The 17189-nt window shown below is 32.3% G+C and overlaps 1 protein-coding gene across 1 annotated transcript; it reads left to right on the plus strand.

Moving 5' to 3' along the window:
* The first annotated feature begins 1116 nt into the window (after positions 1–1116).
* Positions 1117–12214, plus strand: NGR-A12 (neuropeptide receptor A12). The gene is made up of 10 exons (XM_013322319.1): positions 1117–1239; positions 1525–1654; positions 7236–7378; positions 7938–8164; positions 8757–8859; positions 9431–9528; positions 10473–10641; positions 11459–11574; positions 11801–11881; positions 12044–12214. Exons 1-10 carry the CDS (start codon positions 1134–1136, stop codon positions 12212–12214), a joined length of 1344 nt encoding a protein of 447 aa, XP_013177773.1. The 5' UTR covers positions 1117–1133.
* Positions 12215–17189: the final 4975 nt, after the last annotated feature.

Genomic DNA, 17189 nt, shown 5'->3' on the forward strand with positions numbered 1-17189 from the left:
CATCAGCTCACTATACGTCCCCACCGAGGGGCTCGGAGCCTACCCTAAGTTAAGGGTGATTAGGCCATAGTCAACCACGCTGGCCAAGTGCGGGTTGGTTGACTTCACACATATCTAAATATATAAAGCGAGTATACCTTATATTATTAAATTATCCCATATTAAAGGTCGCACATAATTTGATTAGGTATACATCAGAAATCGCTTATAACACTCAACACAAAATGTAACATTTGCTTAGATTTTGCTATTCTGAACAATAAAATGTGTAAAGTTATTTACAAAATGACTGTGAATAAAATCGAATGCGGCGATTGGTTGTAATATAAATATGTCTATTTATATTTCTCGTAAATATTACTGTTATTTTAAATAATTTTTACATCATTAATTTCATATACATTTACATACATAATAAATTTATTTACTCATATTTCGATATATCTTACACATTATAAATACAAATATATATTCACCATACATCATGATGATATGTTAATCATGCAATGCATAATTCCATATCTTATAACATTCAAGTGTCAAGCAAAATATACGTAGGTACGTGATTCCAACCTGAGTGGCTTGCCGTCTGTTTATATTGTTAAGAAAAATCACATGAATTTATCTATTTTTTAAAGGGACAAGAGGAAGATATTAACCCAATTTTACCTGCGTAGTTTAACTAAATATTTAGATGCTAAATGCGATGTCTGTCAAACCTCTTAATACCATTTTGTAGTTATTACTAAGGTTATGATCGTAGTGGGTTGCCATTCAAAAGGAAGCGCAATAATGGGGACAAACTCATGTCGATGTTGAACAATTAAATTAAATTAACATAAGTTATTTATTTAAATACTTTTATATTACTTTTGTTATTTTATGTTGTTTACATGTAACACAATTACCATTGTCATAAATATTTATATAATAAATTTCTTTTTTTCTATAACTGTTCTTAGCTGAAAATGCCTCCAAAATAAATTTGAAGAAAACCATAGCTGGTATCTAAGCGGTTTTCTCTTTCGGCTTTGATACATCCGTCCCACTTTCCCTTTCAGAGTAGGCGTTCATTCAGTCAGATTGAGTTTTCTGTGTGCTGTGGACGCGCTGAAAGTCTACACATTACGGGAATGTGCCTGCGGACGTGTGTTAAAAATTCATACGAACGATGCTTAATTAAACGAATACTTGTTCTCAGATTTAATAATTTTAAATACGATGAAAGGGGTATAAAAAGTGAGTTCGTGCGTTAAAAAAAACTTTAATTTTAATAAATACTTAAAAAACTTAAAAAATTATGTTGTATGTAAATATAAAACTATAAAAAGTGCTATTATCTTAAATATTTCTTGTTAAAAAATGTGTCAGCTCCAAATGCTATGGTGTTAGGTTTGTTTGAAGTTTCATATTGTTAAAGTGAGTTGTGTGGAAGCAAAATGGTTAACGATACGTTCAGCAATGTGGACTATTTAAAGGATTTGAATTTTAGTGTGAGTTTAATGAATGAAAGCTTACGTTTAGGCGCTGAGTTGGATATTTTATTTCGTCCTGAGCGAGTGCTGATTGCACTCTACGTGCCAATTATCCTGCTTTCTCTTATCGCCAACATTCTACTCATCGTTGTAGCGGTTAAATGCAACTATACCAAAAAGTAAGTTTCAAAATAAAAATTCAAAATTTTAAATTTAATTTATTCCAAAAAACTGTAATGAAAAGTTGGAAACCTCACAATTTTCAACATACATATTCGGGAAAATATTGCCTGCATGATTTTCGGACAAAAACACAAATATAAAGAATATTTGCGAATATAAAAATGTTACAAAAATGTATAATGTAAACTGGCAAAAAATTGTCCAAATATTATGATGAACTATGACTTCAATTAGTTTCTTTCGTGTTTCGTCTAAACACGAAATAAATTCATTTGTATAGGAATTTATATCATTGAGTTTATATGATTTTCTAATAAAAGGACATTTTTATATTAAAAAGGAATAATATTTATATATGGCAAGCTCAGCTAATTAATGATGTTCTCTGAAAAAATACGAAATAATTATTAATGTGTAATTTGTTTTTTTATTTAAGTTAACGAGTAACAAAGAAAAATGAAAATGTAAAGTTATTTTATTACGATTTAAGAAAATGTAAACTCCTTACTACCTCTTAACTTTTACCAAACTAAGATTCTAACTAGATAATAATCTAGGAATATATTTTCTCTTAAATGTAGGAATAGGAATTCCTATATTTTTAGTAGATTAGAAGAAACGGATCTTAATATCTATGTTTGGTCATATGGAACAAAAGCTAGGATATACGGTCCAATAAAACAGAGTGTAGACGACATTCTCCTGACCTGGTACTAAGTATAGAAAAATAAACGTATTTGGTGTAGGCCCTGAGGGTTAGATGTAATCGACTCTGAAAGAATTACTTCTATATCAAACAAATGGATCTTTTAATATTTTTAATTACTTTTTTAATGTATCAAAAGGTAAAGGGTTTTAATTATATCAAAATGAATATGCACATCAAAACATATTTGTATTTATTAGATCTCTTGTACTAACAAGTTGAGTGTAAACAATGTTTTTACATAATGTTTCATGAAATGTTTCTACATACATGCAACAGGTGGAGAACGTAAAACTATCATTAGAAAAGAAAATGTTCATAAATGCTGTAACAAATTGATAATTTATTTATTTGAACCAAATCTTAACAAAATGTAATTCGGCTTTGTTCAAAAATGAACTGATAATTAAATAAGTTTAACAAAATTCTCAGATTTCATATAACAACAGGTTATATTATATCTAGCCGTTAGAAGCTTCTAATTAGACCCAAAAATTGCAAGTTTATATATTTCAGATGTTCAGTAATTAATATTTTGTCATATAAACTGCTTAAATGATTTAAAATATACATGTTATGAAATAGCAAGTCCCGACGATCGCCTAATACACTTGCTAGTTTCGTAGCGTGTTGCATGTACAAGGTTTAGAATTTATATCGATGAAAGCTAATTTCCTTGCAAGGGCTGCGCGTGTGACCGAGATGCTTATTTAATCTACAAGCAATATCAAGTTACAGTTGTCACGTCTCTATTGCTAGTTCATAAGTATACTACATTAGTTAAACACTTTACTATGTTAAATTTAATTAAAACAAAGTTATATGACATTTTTATACATTAAGTTGTCCTTCATTAATTGTACATGAAAATATAAATGTTACTCTTATTAGCCACGGTTAGTGTATTCGTATATGAATCCGGAGATACGATAATCGGTTTCAAAATATAACACAAATTACTGCAAACATTTTTATCGCGTTCACATAAATTATTTAACGGAAGATACTGTCAAACGTAAACGATATATGTTAACAATATCTTATTTGTAGATATTTATTACATAATGTTTATCTTGATGTGAATGAATCTGAATAGTTGGCAGATACAAGGTGAGTGTTGGACAACGGCCAATGCTAACACGTTGATCGTCACATCGAGCCCACTGCCACTTCTGCCACGTGAGAATATGCTGCTAAATTACAACCATTTAACACTTCAAAATAACATATAACGATTCTCGCACTACTTTAATTAGACGGTTAATAATTAACAAGCTTCGGGTCATTGAACTAGAAATGAGAAAATTCAAAGTATTTTGTGACAAAATTAATTCAAACTACATAACCAAACATTCTGTATTTAGTCCATTTAGATGTGAGCCGGGCACACACTAATTCAAATCAATAATTTCGAGAGCAATCAGGCGTGGCCATTTCTAGTTTATATTTAGGTGTACATATATTTAATGAATATACATATGTTTTTTATTCGTATATACACAACAAGGGTCTACAATTCGAAATTGAACACAGCTTAGGTACAGTCAGAACATTGTATACTCGAGTGACTTCAATCAAGTGGTTGTTTCATTCGATAAATGTCATCACTGAAATAGGAAATTGAACTCTTTAATTTTAAAAATGGAACGACGAAACTTTATATTAGTGTACACTGTAGTTGTTTATATTTTTTTCGTAATTCTTTTTTTTTTTAATTAAAATTAATATTAATTTTGTTAATATTTATATTTAATGTTTATAAGTACTCATCTCTGTACCTTTTTCTTTTTGTTAGTGTTTTGTTTAAATGATGAAAGAATTTCCTCGTTAAAGATATTCCTGAGTTTAGCCAACAAAGAATTTTTATCTTTTTAAAAATTAGCATAGATATGCCTCGCCTTTTGTCGGATATCTGCGATGTTTCGCTTCGTAGAATTAAAAATAAAAATGAAACAACATATTTTGGCTTTGTGGCGCATTGTTAAGCTTGAAATATGACGTCACTCATTACATCATACCGAATGTCGTGTAGATTTTTGCCATTATCTTTTATACTCTTGAACGAGTAATATGCTTTTATTGTTTTTGTGTACTTACTAGTTGTTTTTCAGATATGTACATATACGTATTTCGTTTGAGTGTAATTAAAATATGAGTTACGTTTACTTTAAAGTAATCTAAATTATTGCGGAGATCCAAATTTTACTTTTATAAAGACCTATCCAAATATACACAGAATCGTCAAGTAGGCTTTATTTATTATCCATATTTGTAACAATGTTAGATTTTTAGTATACATAAAAGCTTTTAATTTCAAACTCTCTACGTTTATAATTAGTAAATTCTTCTACAAATTATCTAACATTTTTTCAAATCGACTTGCGCACTGTTAAATATTAATGACACAAAATATTAATTCAGTGGACCTTTCTAGTTTCATAGCGTAGGCGGTTACTGTCAAGCGATGTATGTATTTCTTAAACAAATCGTGATTTTCCAAATAAAAGTTAGTAGTAGTTTCTTCAGTTCGTTTAGTGGCTTTTACTTAAGAAAGTTCAATTAAATGAACATAAGTTGACCTTTAAGAACTTTTTATTTAGTTTCACTTGCCCCGATGTTTGTCATCAAATATTGAAAATTAAGTTTAAATCACTTCCCTGTTACTGACTGAGCTGTGTTATGTCGCATACATCGCGTCACAATTGAATATTATAATAACAAGATGAGCTGGATGTTGACCATAGGAACTTTTCAATGAAACCACACGACCAGACCGAGTTTGAGCTTCTTGGAATCATGACGTTATTTTTATTTATAGTTCTTTTAATTAACAAGAACTAAAAGCTTTCGATTTCTTTATTTTAAAGACATTAATAATTAAGTTGGTAGTAAAATAAGGGGAGGAAGGAAAAACGATAGATATAATTTTTTTCTTTAAACCTGTATTTTGTAGTGACGTAATTCTGCCCATTAAGAAAGGCACATTTGTTGATAGAAGAATATAAATCCCCAGGTGTTAACTCGAGCACGTAATACGCAAAACGTCAATCAAAACACTGTTCAAACATCCGGACAGTCCAATTCGTTAGCTACAACTCGTATAAACGGAAACTCGTCTACGTGACGAAGAAAGATGGCTTTAACCTAATAGTTACATTCTCTACAATCACACGGACTTTATTTAAAATAGTAATTTCTCAGAATATGACAACGAGACTTGCTGTTTAAAGTAATGACTCTTATATGTCAAAGGAAAAGGACTGTGGATGATGACACTTATAGAATATTTTTTTTCGTGTAAGTTTTTCAATACATTTTAGGGTTATTTTCGAACAAATAAACTATCGAATCGAAAGAAAAACAACATTAATTGATCGTTAAGTCCGAAATAAATCTGTTCATTTTTAAATTCAATAATGCAAAATAATTCTTAGAAAGTATAAGATATATTGACATCTGATAAAGACATCGTTGGAGACAGTCGATAAATAGAATGTGTCCATTATCCGTCTCTGCGGTTAAAATAATGGACCTATCAAGGAGATTACTGCCCGCAGATGTTGATAGAAGACGTAGCTATTACATATAGGGGACTGCAGATATCCTATACAAGATAAAATGCTTTCTTATGAAGTATTGCGATGATATAATTGTCTTCTGCTTTCCTCTAATTGTATTTGACTGAAATATTTACGGCTAATGTAACTTGTTCATAGCTAAGTCACAAGTATGCGAATTGAGTTTGTGACGTTAATAGTATTAATTGTGTAATTATTAAAATAGGTTAATAGTACTTGGCATGGGGTTAACATTTATGCTAAAACATGTAGGCATTGATTTCAAACTTCCAATTAATTTTAAACACAATGGACGCTTCAACTCAATACGACCTATGTATCATCGGGTTTCCTGTTCGCGTGTCATTTTCCATACGTTGATATTAAATTTATTAGAAGCTAATATAATATAATATATTTTTATGAAATTATTCCGTTCAAATAAATGGTTATAAATATTTAAATCTATTATGTAACATTATACACAATTGTACTCAAACTCTTTAGAGAGGTTGACGTTGATTGACGAGTCGAGCTTTTTCGTGAAAAAAAGTACTACAAATAGTAAATAGACGTTTCATTTAAAGCTGAAATCAATATCTTTTTAATATATATTTTAAATTAGCATTCTTTTTGAGGAAACCAGCCGAAACAACAACGAGATGATCATCATCGTCCTTGGACATTCGCAATACCAGAGGAGCTGCTGATGCGTTCCAATAATGTCATTAATTATAATTCCCTTAATAAAATTTACTAAAAAGAGATGATTAAATTACCTTTTTTCATGTCAGCGTTTATTTAATTAATATTGTAGGTATTTTCTTTGTCACGCCTTTTTATTTATTTCAGACACTTAATTACTGGCGCAGTAATGTAATGAGATGGCTTTATGAGTCTACACCTGCGGCATTGTACTTGAGATTATACTCTAACAACCCTTAAAATTATTCATGTTTATTCCTTATCTCTAAATCTCTTTCATTAATGTTTTTTTAATACATTATATTATTTTAAGACTATCTTTATGTGTGTTAACTGTCTGTATATTTATTGCCATTGCGCTATATTAGACAATTTACAAAAGCAACATTACTTACTCACCTTGATATTGACCTGTTCTGCGGACCAAACCCGAATATGTCCTTCAATAAAAGATCATATTCCCCACATAGTACTTACAACATTATATTGTAGTAAATAGAAATCAATACATTTAGGAGCGGCATTCTTAGTATTAATTAACATGTATGTATGTATGTACACTATCGATGTAAGAGGTCCAAATTCTGTAAGATGTGATGTTTGTTGCAGTGTAACCAATATATTCCTCGTCAATTTGTCAGCTGCGGACCTGCTGGTGACCAGCATCTGCATGCCCATACAATTGAGCAAAGCAATCACTTTGGTCTGGTTTTACGGAGACACCGTTTGCAAAATTGTCAATTATATTCAAGGTGAGTTAAATGTAGTTGGAATTCTACAAACGAATTACCTCATTGTGTCGGAGTTTTAGTTTGATGGTCTTGTAAGTTTAAACTTTAAATATCAAATACCAAAAACTTCTCATAGACTTTTAAAAAGGCTTTTGCTTCAGCTCTACCTCAGAGAGCTCGTGAGAAACTCAGTAATTGCACACTTAAATAATTATATTCATGCACTCAGGAATAAGCAAGCTTTCTATGTAAACTTGAACGGCTTTCTCTTTATACTTTACATTTATAATGATCGTATATTACTTACGATAACAATAAAATGCTTAGTTGACTACAAGGAGGACAATGGAGACCGTTTAACTTTTTTAAAATAACAGAGTATGTACCAAATGCACATAATGTGCACTTTTGTACAAATTCGTAGTATTTACCGTGTAATTTTTAATTAATATCTGCTACAGCTGTTGGCTCTGACATCCGACTCAATAAAACTAATAAATAATATGATAAAATAAGCTCATAATTCTATTTTAGTTTACACGAACAGAGGGTAAAAAATAAAGAAGGTAATTTGTTCCAGGAGTGGCGGTAGCGGCTAGCGTGTTCACGCTGACCGCGATGTCTGTGGACCGGTGGCTCTCTATAGCACCGGAGCCACGGCTGCGTCCGCCGTCACGGCGCCAGGCGATGTTGCTGCTGGGCCTCCTGTGGGTCGCCGCCATGCTCGTCTTCATCCCGCTACTCGTCGTCGCCACCGTCAGGAGGGAGGCCGTGCCTATCATATCTAAAGCGGCTAATAATATATCTGTGTGTAATTTGTAGCCTTAACTTCTTATAAGTAGCATAGCTTGTAAGTAATTGCCAAATTACTGTAGGATTAACTTTCAAAAGCAAAGTTTTTTTTTATACACGAGTACAATAGCGTCGATTATAAAGTTTATAAGCCTTGCTCTAAAATAAAATGTGCTTAAATAAAGTAGAGTAATAAATTCTTAGTATTTATACTGTAGAACAATAGTTTCAAATATATTAGATCGCTAAGACCGAGTGACCTAACTCAAAAATACCGAAGACATGCGAAATCTCCCAATCCGTGTCGAAGCTGATGCGGGGATTAGGTCCGACAATGAAAAATGAAACGAATATGTGTTTTAGGTTAAAGTCTAGTTTGTTGCTAATTGCTAGTAAAGTTTCTAGGCTGGACACAAATAGACCGTCATTAGTGTTACGTGATATTTCTCAGACATTAACGGATTTGTCGCTTTCCGCTAAACAAGGCCAAGTAGATTGAAAATATGGGACAAATACTATTTTCATACAGGATGTAGGATATACGGCAGGTTCAGTGGAAATACCTAATAACACCTTATCTCTCCTTATAACACTTCATTATTTCTAGATAGAAACCAGAGACGTGCACTTTTGCACAGAGGAATGGACGGGACCAGAGACAAGGAAAAAATTTGGAACTTTTAGTTTCACACTAGTGTATGCGATACCAGGTACGTCTGTCAACGCAAACTATGAATAGTGATTTATAGATAAACAACAATATGACTCAAGCCTGTAACCCAGACGAGTAGGCAGAGACTTCCATTTGGCGCGATCCTGACACACCTCTCTCGCTTCTTCCAAGTTTCCATACATCTATGTAATTAGCATTATTTATAAAAATTATGAAATTTAAGAAGTATAACATTTACAGATTACTGTTTAAAATGGCGTAACGAAATACCTGTCGAAATAAATAATTAGCCCAATAATTAGATTAAACAACAGGGCTACGTAATTATTATATATTTAATACTGAATGTAATTAAGTATATTACACGGACAATAGACAGCTCAACATTATATTATGTAAATACACAGGAAGCTATCACATTATATTATGTAGTTACGTAATCTTATGTTGGTTTTTGTTAATCGAATACATAATAAGACTAATAGTTGTTTTCTGAGTGCATAATCTGTATAAAACGTAACGTCATCCCTTTAACAAAACAGAGATTGTTTTAAACTGGGATTTTAGTCTTACTCTAGACAGCCACAGTAAGTTTTTTTAATTTGTAGGTTCAATCACAATATTGTCTTACGCGTGCATGGGCCGCACATTGTGCTCCGTACGACCTCCGTTTGACATCGATGAGGGGAATGTCAGCATGCAACAGGTACATCTACATATTATGTATTTTCTATTTATCTACGAATATACATATCCTCAGATTCGTCATACAAATAGACTTTATTTTTACCCTGCTTATGTTACCGAAGTATGAATGATTTAATATACTACAGACGTAATATCACTTGGATCACATTTGGTTTACGTGAAGTAAGTTTGATATCGAAAGGAAAGGTCACATTGACCAAAATAGTTCGGCTCAGACAAATAGAATTGATATGTTAAATTATTATTTGCAGAGGTCACAAGATTCGCGGTCTCTTTGAAGTAGTAACACCCTTCAATGTTTGTGTTTTATACTTACTTCAACTCATTGGTAATGCACATATGCGATATTAGCTTGGTAGATAATATTGCGAAATAAAACTCAATTTAAGTGACCAATAACCATGACATGTACCACAATGATCAATGAGTATCAATAAAACTTGCATATCTCTATGAATAAATGTACAATCCATTAAAGGCAGTGCAGGAAACCTTGAAAGCAGCGTTCATTTCGCTATTTTAGCGATACTGAGAAAGCTGTGTTACACGGTTGTTTGCAGATGACATTAGCGGTAACGAACTTAGCGCGCCACGGTGCGGCGGCGGCAAATGCTTTTATTTTTACTTTGTAATTACATTGTGGTCAACATTATTATGTAAAATTACCGCGACTTGATTAACTAAGCGTTGACATTTTACAACAATTCCCGAGTAAGGAGTTCGGGGAAATAACGAACGAGTAAAGCTTTTAACTACAAATAGATTCAAAAGTTTGTTAATATCCGTCCGATCATAGCATCATATTTCATATTGATTTTAGCAATGCGCTACATAATAATAGGCCTCATGCTACATGTTCTTAAGAGTTATACAAATCCGTAATAAAAGAGGCAAAAATTAATAAATGTGCTTGGCTCTTGTAAATAGTTGCTTTTGTTCCAGGGTATACGATTGATGAAGGAAAGGAAGAGAGTTGCATGGATCCTGTTGCTTCTTGCCGTACTGTTCGCACTCTGCTGGCTGCCATACAACATAATGCAATTGTTGTTGGACATGAATGCTGTCGATCCAAAACATCTCAGCATGTATCTACCTTATGCATTGTTTATAGGTAATGGACTATCATTACTTATTTTATTATCTCTTGTATGTAATCTAACAGTTATTACCATTAATTTGCTTAATAATTTTTAAGTAATCAATTTGAGGTAAAATTAGGCGGGAAAAAAGTGTGAAAAATATTGAACAAAGTGAATATAGAAATTTTCATTCAGTTCTTGGAAATTAACTACACTCTTATATACTATTATAATATTTATGAAATGTTTGTGGTTAGTAATGCAATGTCATTGTAGCAAATGGAATCTATTGTAGACATGATAAAATTATCTCACAATGACAAGCATTTAAGCATTTTTGCTTTTATATAAGCAATAATGGCGCTTTTAACCTTTCAACGGATGCGAATAGGAATTCCATACATTCAGTGTCGTGACATTTGTGTCAAAGTAGTTTAGTTATTGAAAAGGGTGCGTTAGGCTGAAAGGGAAAACCGTCCTATGATGTTTTACCACACATTTCAATGACAATCTGATAGTAAATTGAATGACATTTCTAAGTAGTCATTTTCTGACCTGTATTTTCAAACTACACCATTGTTTTTTCATCTACTACTATGGCAGTAGCCACTTATATAATTGTATCGTAAACAATGATATAGTTAGCTCATAATGTCTATATCAAAATTTGCATTGACTTTAGGATTAAATACGGCAAACTCATCGTCTGCTTTAGATTGCCTTCACAATAAACAGAGTTATCATTACTATTTGTGTTAATAAAAATCACATCACTACAATTTTAAACGATCTATCGAGGTTAAACGACATATACTTTGGAGGTCGTTTATAATTGTTTTATACGCGTAGGTCACGCGAACTCCGCCATCAACCCCATAGTATACTGCCTGATGACGCGCAACTTTCAAAGGTCAGTGCGGAAACTTGTCTGCGGCCGCGCCGCCTGCAAACAGAGCAAGTTTACGGTAAGATATAGTGTATAGTAATTTTATCACACACTATACGTCTCATATATATGCTTGTGAAGTCATATAAAGTTCCATATAAAGCTTGTAATGTAAAATGTGAAAAAAACATGCCGCTCACCTTGACCCGTTATAAATATTAGCTACGGACGATTATCCCGCAGTTTAATAAAAATAGACTGAGTTTAACGAAAAATTAATAGGCAATAAATATCTTATATTTCAGTGGAGATGTAATCAGAAGCCGGAGCGGTCTTCCAGTGACTACGAGCTGTACCACGAACCTCACAAAAGATGTTACATACATGTAAGTATTAAGTTATTTGTTCTTTTACAATTTTACTAAAGCTAAAAGGATGTAAATTTGAATTAATTTAATTTTTCGTCCTTATTATGCATTAATTTTCCAGCTTTAAATGTCTGGTTTTTTCAAACATGTTAAGCTTATTGGTGGATTTTTGTGGATTAGATGAAAACATTACGTCACAATGGCGAGACGCATGGCGGGTTAGTAGTGCGCGACCCGCGACAGACGACACAGCTGAGCCATGTGACGCGCTCCTCGCGCCGCACTGCGCCCGCGCACCTCCTCTCCGCCGAGATGCTGCAACGCCACGGCCATATTGATCTCAAACGTTGATCTGACTACTGTACTGTAAATATTTTTTAAAAGAAATATACTTTCTCACTTTACAAGTTGTCGTCATTTCGCACCTACCGCGGAATATTTCTTTCGTTCTCTCTATAAGAGTTGAAATAAGCTTTGTTATTTCATAATTATTTTTTAACACCAATTCATTAGTTCCTTTAACAGTTTCTCTTTTACAAACAGAATACGTGTCTAGCAAAAATTGGTTAGTAATTTTCAACAATTACTTAAATTATTTTAAGTTAATTGTGTTAAATACGCGGTGTCGAGATAATGCCGGTTGCAGCAAACAGTTAGCTCTGAAACAGTGCTCTGCGCTTCGGTGACCAGGTCTAACATAATCTGATTTACTTCTGCATGGACGAACAATAGGAATTCACAAAGACGTCGAGTAGATATCCAATACCTTTGACATTAAGTAATAGACGCAACAAACCTAACTATTATATTATTATACAAATATTGATGGTACCTGTAGCATAAATCTAAATTATCTTTAACAAAACAAAAACATAAGTTACCAATCTTTTAACCTATTCATACAATTAATACTAAAGGCAAATATTTGTTCTCATCTAATATGTGTACACATATTATTAGAGGCCACATTACGTCAACAAACTGCGGCAAAGAGAGGACACATCTCGTTGATTAAAACTGTATATCTGTGTAACTTAATGTCAATAGCTGTTACAACAGTCTAGTAGCTACATTTAAACATTTATATTAAAGTCTGACAAATGTACCTCATATGAATTAAATCGACACGCAGACACGTAATAACATCGTCGAAAAGAATTATATATAAAAGACTAGCTGTCGCCCGCGACTCCGTCCGCGTGTTTGTCTAAAAAATAAAAAAAATAGGGGTGGACTACCCTTAACATTTAGGGGGATGAAAAAAAGATGTTGGCCGATTCTCAGATCTACTCAATATGCTCACAAAATTTCATGAGAATCGGTCAAACCGTTTCGGAGGAGTATGGGAAGGAAAATTGTGACACGAGAATTTTATATATAACATTTACAGAGCAACAAATAGTAGATAGAATTATTTGGCAGCTAGTTTCATACGCGCCATAAGCTAACAGTCTAACAAAACTTATTTTATTACGCCCTAATAAAATAACGACAAAAAACATCGTGAATTCGGCGTGAATATTATTTTTTCTATAAATAGAAAATCTGCTAATATCGGCTTAGTAACACCATTTCCAATTAAGTTTGAATGTATTTGAAAATAAGGGGCTATGTCACACTTAAAAATGTATTGATAATAGTTGTTTATGATCAACAGGTGAATAGTAAACGAATATCTTTCTATGAAATTTGTTTCGCTAACATTTGTTGTCAATCTCTAAATCTTGTATAGTAAAATGCTTTGACATATCAATGATACGATTAGATAGATGGGTTTCCCGTAAAGGTCGCCAGAGGTCAACCGTTGTTGAGTCGTGTTCATTGCAAAATGTGTTTTTTATGTTGTAACTTTGAAAAAAAATCTTTTAAAGTTAAAAATAAACACTATCAATCGAGGCTCGGGGTTTTGTCGCGTCGCGTGGAATCGTAGATGAAAGTTTTCACGAGTTTTATGTACTATATTCACTCATTTTCTACGAAAACATCTTTATCACAAGAAATTAATGTTTAATTTATCAAATCAGTGAATACGAGTACTTGTTTACGAGAATATCAGTTCCACTTTTAATTTGACCTATATTTACTGCTTCAAAAAGTATAATTTATTTTTATACAACCAGTAAAATTATAACATATACATTTATAATAGTAAAAAAGTTTATACAAATAAAGTTTCTTTTCTCGATGCAGATTTGATTTTTCGTCTATTAATCTTCAATTTAGAATAAGCAAATTTAGCTTTAGGTAAAACAACAATGGAGCGTCGGTGGCTCAGTGGTTAAGCACTTGACTTGCAATCTGCAGGTCCTGGGTTCGAATCCCGCCATGTACCAATGTGTTTTTCAATATGTACATTTATCCGACGTTCTTACGGTGAAGGAAAACATCGTGATGCAACCTGCACATTTCTGAGAAGTAATTCAAGAAACTCAACCAACCCGCACTTGGCCAGCGTGGTTGACTATGGCCTAATCACCCTTAACTTAAGGTAGGCTCCAGGCCCCTCGGTGGCGACGTATAGTGAGCTGATAATGATGAGGTACAACAATAAAAGCAGATATAAACAATTATTATTAATAGCGATGTAAAAGTCCTAGGATACAATGATGTTATAAACTCAATTAACCAAGTTGTTGTAACGAACTCGGTTGTTTATTTATCTGTATTGTAAAGATATTAAATAATACTGGCCATAATTAACAAATTACAAATTAATAATTCTTTTTAAAGACGCCCGAAGAAAATTCTTTCTTAAGAGTTTGTTACTAAATAGAAATGTAATATTTTATTTTGACAAAAGAGGTAATAAGTAATTCGTTGTAAATTATTTATTGCTTTGTTTTAATTATTAAATTTTGATATTACTAGTGTTTAGTTATGTACAGGTATTCAAATATTTAAACCTATTTAGATAGGTAGGAAGGTAGAGAAGTATTGTTAGATGGTAGTCAGTATCCACGTCAGTGGTCGAGCTGAGATAAACTCAGTGTACAGGGGCTATAAAAGTTTTTACAGCATTGTTTAAGTGCAGATTTAGTACTCATAGAAGAAAAATGCTGAGTGTGTGTGTACATATTTTAGAAATTAAAATACATTTTGTGTTAGCGACTAATCTTAAAAAAAATATTAATTATTTAATTACAGAAAACTAGATACCTATAAAGGTTTTATGTATGTAAAATATTTTTTTATTATTTATTTAACTATTACCCCCTTTTTTAATAATCAGGTTCCTGGATTAGATTGCGAAGTGGATTTGGAGGGGAGTGTATGATAAGGTACGGGAAATATCGCCTTACCGTGCGTCTCTGTGATGATTATGGGTAGAAAAGGAATGCATTTTCAAATGTGGATTTGTTCAGCGGTCACTTCGCCATTTTAGTGAATCCCGATGGTTGTTTGTTCGTTTACACTGAATTTTTGATTCATTTTCATACTTCGCCGAAGTATGATTCTTTTAAATTAAATAGTCGAGTAATAGTTTTGAATCTTGTGATTTTTGAAGAGTACGCGGCTGATGCAAGTACTATTTCTGTTTTGCTAAAAAGATATGTACACGTCATTCCACAATAACATGCGCTTGTTTTTGCAAACGTTATGTTTATGTAACTATCGCTTTTATTTTAAAGTATTCTATTTATATTCATTTAAATGTGAGTCGAAGAACAAAATAAAAGATTTGATAAAATGGTTCTTTGTCATGATGGGTCTTAGTCGCGGTGACACGTATATTGAGAGATATTGTGGTTTCTTTTTTGTCAGATAGAACTTTAAGCTTTTGCCTCTCAGTGATCATCATATTAAACACTTAATTCGGGGATATTGTCACTCTTATAGACCATCATTTTCTTTATAATAGTCCAAAATTGGTCTTCCAATACTGTCCAAAAAGGCTTGTAAAGTAAAATAGTCAATAAATATTTAAAAAACGTAAATCTCCTTGTTGTTGTGTATCATTATGTTGTGAAAATAAAAAAAAAGTTCAATTTAAATGCAAACAAACAGAGGACAATTAAATGATTCGTTTTCATGAGCAATTAATTCTAGATTGAAACACAGCTTTAAAGTTTGATGAGCGGCAAATCGGAAAACTGAATACAAAAGGATCTGCACGAAATGAAATTGTTGTTATTTTCCGTCGTAGTTAAGTTACGTTACTAAGAAACCGTTTTTCTCATTTATTTATACATGCCTGCAGTTAGGATTCCGCTTAAAAAATAAGACAATTGAGCAAGCCTATTGTAATTTTCCCTAATTCGCCAGTACGAAAACACACTGACGGGTCTTTTGTGTTCTAACAAAGACAGAATATCTTCTTGTCGCCCAAGTGATTAAAATAATTTATGGTCTTTTACATAAATTAACGTTTTAAGTTACGGACAAAAGTAAATTCCTACTAAAGTATTGACCTAAAAATTCATATGTGAACGAGCTGCTATTATTTATTTTTTACAATTTAATTCAGTGCCTATTGAGTTCATACGATATTTTGCACATACAAGGGGCTAGTAGAGGTAATTCATTGGTTAAACGATTTTAAATTATTCCACGTTTAACAGTGGTAGAGCCCGCAATTATAATATTTGTACGGTGCAAGAATGAACCTGCTGGCACGGTACAATACTTAGACCTCATAAAAGACAGGTATAAAGTAGGAGTAATTCCGCGTTTCATCTCATGGCTGTCCGTGCCGGAGGCCTAATTTTCATGCATGTTCTTTACCTACCCTTTTCTCATAATGAAACAATCACAAGGGGAAGTAGATGAGTCTATGTAAGTATAATGGTACTAAAACATACCACGCGACGACATAAAATATTAATTAACGAATCTTTATAGCTTCAAGAATGTCGTTAGCGTTAATTATAACTTTAGTAGTTGGGACAGAAAAAAGTGATGGCTGATGGCCTAGTTTTAATCTATATGTATGTCGCAGTGAGTTGTGTCAGCTAAATTATAAAATCGGTCAAGGTAACGATAAATTTCATCTTTTGCTATACTTTGTTATTTTCTTTTAATAACGATGTTAAGCTTCCGTTTACTATAGCATCTTTACTAAAATAAGGTGAAGTTTCGATCGGTAGCGGTTTGGTCGAGCTTTGGTCAGTTTTCAGTACATTAAAAAAAGAATTGTCATTTGAAATAAAATTGTTTTGTTTGTCTATATATATGTAGATTTTATTATTGCAAAAAACCGACGTAGAGCAATGTACAAAAATGTGATATAAATGTTTAGATAGCTATATTAATTATAACTTAATTCCTGATTTTGTTTATTTAGGAAGGAAGCTGATTGAATCATCCTCACTTTGGCGGATTAATTAAA

This window comes from Papilio xuthus, unplaced genomic scaffold, assembly GCF_000836235.2.
Source record: "Papilio xuthus unplaced genomic scaffold, Pxut_1.1 DF825928.1, whole genome shotgun sequence".
Classification (NCBI taxonomy): Eukaryota; Metazoa; Arthropoda; class Insecta; order Lepidoptera; family Papilionidae; genus Papilio; species Papilio xuthus.

Coding starts and splice junctions, on each gene's coding strand:
- NGR-A12 (XM_013322319.1), top strand. CDS start 1,134: ATGTGCCTGCGGACGTGTGTTAAAAATTCATACGAACGATGCTTAATT. Junction 1,655..7,235: donor AAATGCAACTATACCAAAAA/GTAAGTTTCAAA, acceptor TGTTTGTTGCAG/TGTAACCAATATATTCCTCG. Junction 11,882..12,043: donor ACAAAAGATGTTACATACAT/GTAAGTATTAAG, acceptor TTTGTGGATTAG/ATGAAAACATTACGTCACAA.